The following is a 9,085-nucleotide window of genomic DNA, read 5'->3' as shown; positions in this document are numbered from 1 at the left end:
GCCCCTAGTCTCTCCCCCAGGCCAGTATTAAGGTATCATCTGCATAGCAAATGATACTGCAGCCGGGAGGGGGGCTACCTGGAGAACTTTACCGTAGCCGAGGTTCCACAGGAGTGGGCTTAGCACGGACCCCTGTGGAACCCCATAACTCATTCCCCTCTCGCACGTCCCGCCATCGGCGTCTGTCCAAATGAGACGCCGACCCCGGAAATAGTCCTCAATGACGGCCACGAGGTAGCGTGGGAAATGGGAATACGAGGATTGCCTTTTATATTTCGGGAATGGACGATCCAGATGCTGCCATCTGACAACCGACGTCCCTAACGTAAAGTTCGACTTTTTGTCAATATACTTACTCAGAACGTTTTGATGTCCATGCGCCATTTGTGTTGTTTACAATGACATGAAAAATTGATGTCGGCCAAGAAATGGAATTAAGTCGTGAACATTTCCGTGCGATTATTTTTTACAACTTTCGACGTGGATTATCTTAACAACAGTGCATCGATGAACTTAATTCGACTTTTGGCGATGAAGCACCATCAAAAACCACTATATATCGATGGTATACGGAATTCAATCTTGGCCGTAGTTCGCTTAGTGATGAATTTCGTGAAGGTCGTCCAAAATCGGTTGTTGTTCCAGAAAACATTGGTGCTGTGCGTGAACTGATATTGCAAGATCGTCATGTGACTTATCGTGAGATTGAGGCATCCTTGGGCATTAGTGGGACCAGCATATATTCAATATTGCATGAACATTTGGCTGTCAAAAAAATTTGTTCGCGTTGGATCCCACATAATTTAACAATCGCTCAAAAAAGGCTCGTGTCGATTGGTCGAAAGAAATGCTCAAGAAATACGATGCGGTGCTTCAAAACACGTCTATGATATCGTAACAGGTGACGAATCATGGATCTATGCGTATGAGCCCGAAAGTAAACAGCAGTTGACTGTATGGGTCTTTGATGAGCCAAATCCAACAAAAGTTGTTCGCGCACGAAGCACTTCGAAGAAAATGGTCACCTGTTTTTTCGAAAAAACCAGACATGTGCAACTGTACCATTAGTGCAATGTCGGACGGTAAATTCTGAATGGTACACAACCATTTGTTTGTCAGAAATATTCGGAAAAATAAGGGAAACCAACCACCGAAAACGCATCATTCTCCACCAGGACAATGCGAGCTCTCACACATCGGCTCAAACAAGAGACTTTTTGAGAACTGAAAAAGTCGAATTGATGGGTCATGCGCCGTACAACCCTGATTTGGCACACAATGACTTCTTTTTATTCCTGCAAATCAAAAATAAATTACGAGGTCAACGTTTTTCGACGCCTGAAGAAGCGGTTGATGCGTTCAAAATGCATGTTTTGGAGATATCTCAATCGGAGTGGAAAAAGTGCTTCGAAAATTGGTTCAAGCGCATGCAAAAGTGTATTGATCTTCATGAAGAATATTTTGAAAAACAATAAACCCATGTACGATGATTAATTTCCTTTTTTGTTCTCTATTCCCGAAATATAAAAGGCAATCCTCGTAGTCCGTCATTTTCTCATGACGCTACCCCAGAGCAGAGTGTTGAAAGCGTTGGTTATGTCGATGGATATTGCTACCGCCACCCAACCCTCCCTCTTATGGCTCCCGAGAGGGTTCTAAGATGCGAAAACGCATCTATCATGAGAGCTACCCTCTCGGAAGCCACATTGGCCATCATCGAGGCTCGGACCTACCCGGGCCATATGCTCCATGAGGCGGGCAGCTATGATCCTCTCAAAAACTTTGCCCGCCTCGTCGAGGAGACATATGGGGAGGTACGCGGAGGGGGTGTCCTCCGGCTTGCCCTCTTTTCGGAGGAGGACCACGTTGGCCCTTCTTTTTTTTGTTTACGCAAGGGAAATCCATCATGGATACCCCCGACCCTTGGGGGGGTCGGGGGTTATGTCGGTAACTTACCGACTAAAACCACCGCGGGATGCCTACCTGTCGGACCGTTGTGAGGGGAGTTACGGGAAATGCTCCCGCATTCCCTCCCCAACACCCCAGCCCCAGGGCTCTTCGGAAGCCCCTCATCTCTGTACCGCACCCCACTTCCTCTAACCGAGGGAAATTAGTGGGGGGCATGGTGCCAACCAGAAGGCCAACCGGCCAGTTTCCTGGTTTTCACCTAAATGGAGGAGGGGAGAATCCGCCCCTTTTCCGTATCCCCCCTCGCCTAATCGAGGTGGATTCTCGGGGAGTAGGCCCAGCCCCAACTTGGTCACCACTCCCCCTTTCCCTATCTGTCCGACGGCTAGGGAGGAACGGGGATTCAATCCCTACTCCCCCCTCCGATGGAGACGGGTCCGAGGCGGCCGAGGGAACCACGTTGGCCCTTTTTTTTGGTAACGCAGGGGAAATCCATTATGGATACCCCCGACCTTTTGGTGGGGTCGGGGGTTATGTTAGACTCTTGCTGACTAAAACCCTTGCGGGATGTCTACTATTCGGCCCGTGATGTGGGGAGCCAGGGGAACTACCCCCGTATTCCGTCTCCGACATCCCGGCCGCAGGACTCTCCGGGAACCCCACGCCATCGAACACCGCGCCCTGTTCCACAAAGGAGTCCAGGGCGCGGTCCCGCGGTCGGTTTTCCGACCAAGTTGGCCTTCTGGTGAATACTACTTAGAGGGAGGGGACACCCACCCTCCTTCCACGCCCCCTTGCTCCCCTTGCTCCCCGTAGGAGGGCGCGGGATGGGTGGCGCGGGGGGAGTGGAGCGCAGCCCCAAACTGGGCTTCCACTCCCCCTTAACCTATCCTATCCGACGCGTAGGGGGGAGGCAGGTGGGTTGACACACCCGTCACTACCCTCCCACCGCGCGTCCGAAGTCGGGCCCAAGGCGGCCGAGGAGGTGGCCTCCAACGGACCGGAGGAGGCCTATCCTCCTTCTCGGCCGGCGCCCCCTCGGGCCCGCTGCTGCTTAACCCCGGGGAGCGTTGCCCTCCCCGCCGCTGCTTGCGGCGGTCTACAGGGCGACATTCCCAATCGGCAGCCTCTTTCCGCGACAGCACGCTGCGACAAGAGACCGCATCTTCCCATATTTCCTCGCTTCCGCACATGGCCCTTGCCATGCGCGAGAGCGACAGATCGTTCTCCCTGCACCCCACCGCCCGGGCCAGGACACCGCGCTCCCTGTCTCATGCTGGGCATTCGGACAAGGTGTGATGCTCGGCGTCATCCGGCTCCGGGCAGTGGTGGTACCCGGTAGTGGGCTCTTTCTTAATCCGGTGCAGGTAATGACCGAAACATCCGTGTCCGGTCATTACCTGCACCAGATGATAATTGAGTCCGCGCCTCCTCCTGCCTGTGAATTCCGCCAGGCAGGGGCGGACGGCCATCGTCGTTAGTCGCCCGAACTCCCGCGGGGAGGACATCGCGTCCTCCCACCGCTGCAGTGTCCGAGCAACCACCTGAGACTTCAGGGCCGTTAATTCCCTGGCCGTTGCCTCCCCCCTTTCGCAGAGCTTGGTTCTCCAGTAGAGGACACTCCTCTCCTCTGCAAGGAGCTCCACCAGGGGGGAGCCGACCAGAGTCGTTGCCTTCATGTATGCTATGGAGCGGTACTCCCGAATCGCCCTCACAGCCACCGCCCTCAGCGCTTGATGCATCAGGCTTTTACCTTGGGCGATACCCAGCAACTGGGGCGCCCATATTGGCGCCCTATAGAGGGCGATCGAGAGGACCACTCCCACATACAGGTGGCGCGCGTTCCAGCCTGCCTTTCTGACCCGGGGGGCCAGGTCACTAAAGTGGGCCCTGAAGTCCCACCGGCCGTCCAGCGTCAGGCCCAGATACTTTATCGTGGGCCCGACGCGGGCGCGGACTCCGTCCACCAAGACCCGGGTCTGCGTTGGCGCCCTACGGCTACCGTCGTGAAAGAAGACGGCCTCCGTCTTGTTGGGCGCCACCTTTAGACCCAGTTCGCTAATAGTGCCCACTACCGTCGCCAGAGCCACCTCCGCTTTGAAGCGGGCCTCCCTCAGCTCTCCTTCCCGGCTACCACTAGAGTGTCATCTGCGTAACAGATGACGTGCAGTCGGGGGGAAGGGGCAAGCGCCCTGTCGAACCCAATGTCCCACAGCAGGGGGCCCAACACAGACCCCTGCGAGACACCGCGGTCCGTCAACCGCCGGCCCTGGACTCCGCCCTGAACCGAATAGACGAGGTCCCTGCCCCCAAAATAGGCCGCGAGGATGCGCCGGAGATAGGCAGGCACTCGGTTGTGCTGCAGCGCCCGCGCAATCTCCGGCCACGGCAGGGTGTTGAAGGCGCCGGTTATCCAAGGATATCGCCAAAAAGACACCGCCCCTCTCCTCCATAACGGCATGGGTCAGGTCCCGGACATGCTGGATCACATGCAGCGTCGATCGTCCGGGTCTGAACTCGTATTGCCTGTCGTGGAAGTCCGGCCCATTTGAGGACAGATGCTGGACGAAGCGCTCTGCAATGATGCGCTCCAGCATCTTGCCCGCCTCGTCCAGCAGGCAAATTAGCCTGTAGGCCGGCGGTCCATTGGGTGTTTTGCTCACCTTCGGGAGGACTAATTTGGCCCTCCTCCACTCTGGGGGGAAAACCCCGTCCCTGAGGCACCCGTTCATCACACCCCTCGTGGCTTCGGACATGTTCCGATCGCCGAGGGCGAGGGCCCAGGCGCAGCCAGGAATGCTGTCGGGGCAGGGGGCTTTACCCCTGCCCCCAGCCTCTTCCTGGCACTGGCGAGCTCCTCCGGACTGACACCCCGGGTCCTCGGTCCACCCCCATCTTCTGGGGGGGTTTTTTTCGGGGGGCCCCCCTCCACCCTCGAGAAGAGGGTGTTGAGGAGCTCGTCCAGGTCCTGGGGATCTAGCGACTCCGTTAGCGGGGGCGCCCACGGACGGATCTTCCCGAGTGTCTGCTTGTAGGGGCGCCCCTATGGGTCTTCGTCCAGGGAGCTCACTAATTGTCCCCAGGCTCCCGCCCTCGCATCGGCTATGGTGGCCTTGAGGGCATTTCGCGCTTGGTGCACTCCTCTCTCGCGGCCTTCCCGTCTTCCCGCCGGGGCCGGATGTACGCCGGCCTGGCCTGGGCGGCGGCCTCTCGCAAATCTGCGATGGCCGCCGTCCACCAATAGGCGGCCCGGCGCCGACGGGGGTGGGACCGTGGCATCGCGATGTCGCAGGCCGACGTCACGATGTCCACCAATTGCCTAGCCCCCTCCTGGGGGCTGGCGTCCCACTCACCTGACATCTCGTCCAGATGCCAGTCGGCCGCGAGGATGGCCGCCCGGAACATGTAAGAGTCGAGTTGTCTGAGAGCCCAACTGAGGGGGGGACCCCCTGTTCTCCCCCCTTTGACGGCGGTCCAGCACCTGCGCAGGGGATCGGGAACCGAGGGTCCAGACAATGTATCTGTGATCAGACAAGTTGTAGCCCTCGGTCACCATCGCCCACTCCCGACACCTGAAGCATGAGGCCGCGCGAGCGGGCAGCACCACCACCCCGGCGCGGATCCAGCCTACCTGGACCCGCTCCATAATGGCGACCTTGGAGGCCGCCGCCTGCGGACACCGCACCAGAGCCGTCGCCATCCCTCGCTGGGGTACACGGATCCCGCCTACGGACACCTCCGCGGGCAGGCACCCCCAGCGAGGGCTACCGCCTCCGCCACCTCCTGGGCCCCGATCGTCAGGTCCAGGCCAGTGAGCCGCAGCGTCGCGGCCCTCACCGGTCTTTGGACCCGATACTCCGTGCCCTTTTCAGCTGCCAACTTGCGGAGCTCCTCCGCAAGCCGTTCGACTGATGCCCCGGCGTTGATGACAGGCACTTCTACAAGCAAGGCCCCCGTGTGGGCCCGGCGGACCTTGAGGAATCCCGGAATCCCAAGGTCCGCCGGCTTGATTCGGAACCTGGCCTCTGCCATGAAATGGCTGTATTCGCCGTCGGGGCACGTGAGGGTGTCGGCGGTCGTTCTTGGCGGCCTCAGCTTGACCTGACGCCTTTTCTTCGCCTTCGAGGTGAATCGGGGAGGAGAGTTAGTAGGCGCGAGAATACCTCTCTTCTCCTCCCTCCTCCTCTTCTCCCTCTCCTTCTGGCTCAACACTGTGGTCCATCCTTCGCCCTGTCGCTCCTTCGGCTGGGATCTGTTGGTGGTGGTGGGTCCTCTTGCGGGCCCCACCTTCCTCTCCTCTTTTCCAGTTACCTGCGCATAGGATTTCTTTCTCTGGGGGGGAGCGATCCCCGATCCCTGCTTAACATGGTCCGGTACGATACTCTCCATCCCTCGGATGGCAGCCACTTGTCTCCTCTTCTCCCACTGCCACCTCTTTTCCTCATTCTTCTTCTGGATCTTTGTCTTCGGGATTCTGGGCGCTGACAATTCAACTCCTTTCCCCTCCCCGCCCCCCGATCGGGTAGGCTATTGCTTCCCCTCAGGACCGGGGTAGGGTCAGGGGCCCCGGCTCGCGCCACTGTCACCGAGGACACACCCTTTGACGTATCCTTCATGATCCCCTCCCTCATTACCGTGAGGCGCTTCATCTCCTGCGTAAGGTGTGCATGCTCCTTGCTATTCGGGACATGCAGCTCCCTCTCCTCCACGCATTCCAGCAGTCTCCTTGTCCATTGCTGATATAATTCCCTGGCCTCAGCACCCAGTCCACTGATGGCCAGAGAATCCTCCAATTCTTTTCTCTGCCCCCGGCGCCCCCCGCCCGTACCTCCAGTCTGCGGACCGAAGGCTTCGGGGCTGTGGCCTCCTCTCTCCTGAAAAATTACAGGTTGTCGTTGAATACCTCAATTCCGCCTCCATCCACCTCCATTTCTTCCATGGATGTGGAGTCTTCCCAGATGGGGGACCTTCCTCATTTTCCGCTTCATCTTCCTGCGACTGGATGATAGGATCCCTTCCCTTTCGGCTGCCGAGGGGCCGCAGCCCGATACTACGTCAGCGTACGTTCTCCTCTGGATATCGGGAGTGGGGGCGGAACAGTTTGCAGCCGCGCTGGCCGCACTAAGTTCCTCCTTCAGCTCCTTAATCCTCACCTTAACCCGTGCCAAAACCTTCCGGTTCCGCTTCCGGGAAAGAGGGGACGTGCGTACCCTCCCTCTCCGCCCCTCCTTAGAGTAGTTTCCTACTCCGGAGGGGGCGAAGGAGTGAGGCCCTTTCCCAGAGAGCCTCACTCGCCCTTTTTCCTACTTCCACCGACGCACGGGGGAGGGCGGGCGGGGTTTTCACACCCCTCCCGACGCCCCTCCCCAGCGTGTCCGAAGTCGGGCCCGAGGTGGCCGAGGGGGCGACCTGCGGTTGACCGGCGGTCGCCCTCCACGGCCGGTATCACCTCGGGCCCGCTACTTCCTCCTGGGGAGCGTCTCCCTCTCCCCCGCCTTACGGCGTGGGTTGGGACGACGCTCCCACTCGCGGCCTCCTTCTGGGATATGACATCCCTGCAGAAGGAGACCGCCGCCCCTATGTCTCCTCGCTCCCACACATGGCCAGTCACGCCGCCCGATTGGGCTGATTAGCCACGGCCTTGCCCCGAGGGTCCTTTTGCCGGGGACTGCAACCCCACTCATACGAGTGGGCGGTAAAGTCCCGGGCTACGACTATGGGTCGGAGATGGCACTGCCGTACCACGGCCCCGACCTTGTCCAGGACTTTCATAATGCGGGCAAGTTTGCCGCGGCCTTCCTTATTCCTGTGGTGGGGGAGGTAGACCCCCACCACAGTGACGGGCCCACAGTCGACCGCCACATATGAGCTCCCCCTCTTCCTGATTTTATAGGGGGAAACCATTGCGGGATTGGCTACCACGGCCACCATGCCGCACTTGATTCCCAGCCAGTTGGAGTCACCGGCCGGGATGAAGTGCAGCTCGGTGGCCAGCCCCAGCCCGGCGCTCAGTTCCGCAAGCCCGTGCACCCACAGGTCTTGGACCCGGGCGCCGTGGCCAAGGTTGGTTTGGGATACCCGGAGGAGCGTGAAGGCTTCGCCTTCACGCCTCCTCCGGGCGTTCCTCCTCCGATCCCTCCAGGGAGACCTCAGGCGGCGACAGCGCCGTCTCAGCCTCCTCTGGGGGAACATCTACCGTGGTGATGACTTCCAAATCGGGTGTCTCCGTGGTGGCGTCTTGCTCGAGCGCCTCCTCGGGTGTCTCCTTGGAGACTACTTGGGGAATCCCTACCTGCGTCTCCCCCACCTCTTGGGAGTACGAGGGGGGATACCTAACGGGGAAGCCAGGGATGGCGCGTCCTCCGACTCCCCCTTTACGGTCGTTGGGGGTGAGGTCTCTGCGACCTCTACCCTCCCCACCATTTCCTCTATCGCATTCCGGGGGGACAGCTCCTTCTCCTCATCCTCCACCGCCGTCTTCTCTTCCGGTTCAGCCGCTGGGGTCGCCGCCTCCAAGGCTCTTCTCTTCCTCTTCTCCCGTTGGGGCCTTGCCTCCTCCGGGATCTCCATAAGCGTGATGGGGTCCAGGATGCTGTCCTCAGCTGCCTCCACCGCCATACTTTCCTCCACCCTCGTGGGAGGGGAGGCCGACTCGACCTCCCCTCTATCCTCCATTCCGGCCATTCGTAGGGAGGCCTGCCGGGCCCCTCCTTTGTCCTTCGTTGGAGGGGGAGACATTCACTGTCTTCCCCCAGGGTTGGATACATGCTACCTCTTCCTCAATTTGGCCTCTCCTCCTTCTTTGCCGGTCCGTGAGGGGCTTGCAGACAAGTCCGCCGGTTATGTCGCCGGCTTCCCGCACATATCAGGCAATGCGCCACGGCCGCCTTGTATTGTTTGGCGCGATGGCCAGGGGTACCGCAACGATAGCAGTTATCGCTGCGGTCGACGACGCTCTTACACCGCACGCGCACATGGCCTTGCTCCAAACATCGGAAGTAAAGCGCCGCGTGAGCGGGCAGCGCCGTCACCCTCGCTCGGGTCCAGCCCACCTGGACTCGCCCTGCTGCGGCGACCTTGGAGGCTGACGTCAGCGGGCACCGCACCACAGCCGTGGCCGTCCGCCGCTTGGTGAGTCGCAGCTCGCCCCCGAAAATCCGCGGACGGGCACCCGCCC

At 59.6% G+C, this 9,085-nt stretch overlaps 1 protein-coding gene across 1 annotated transcript; it reads right to left on the bottom strand.

Annotated features, from left to right (window-relative positions):
- Window positions 1-3,179: 3,179 nt before the first annotated feature.
- On the bottom strand, window positions 3,180-5,608 carry LOC109504199 (uncharacterized). Its single transcript, XM_025300372.1, has 4 exons — window positions 5,442-5,608; window positions 5,262-5,389; window positions 4,156-4,951; window positions 3,180-4,044 (listed from the first exon to the last, which is right to left on the bottom strand). Exons 1-4 carry the CDS (start codon window positions 5,606-5,608, stop codon window positions 3,180-3,182), a joined length of 1,956 nt encoding a protein of 651 aa, XP_025156157.1.
- Between the last annotated feature and the right edge of the window lie 3,477 nt (window positions 5,609-9,085).

This window comes from Harpegnathos saltator, unplaced genomic scaffold (assembly GCF_003227715.2).
Source record: "Harpegnathos saltator strain DR-91 unplaced genomic scaffold, Hsal_v8.6 scaffold109, whole genome shotgun sequence".
Classification (NCBI taxonomy): domain Eukaryota; kingdom Metazoa; phylum Arthropoda; class Insecta; order Hymenoptera; family Formicidae; genus Harpegnathos; species Harpegnathos saltator.
The sequence above is the reverse complement of the archived record's forward strand: the minus strand, read 5'-3'. Positions and strand labels throughout refer to the sequence as shown.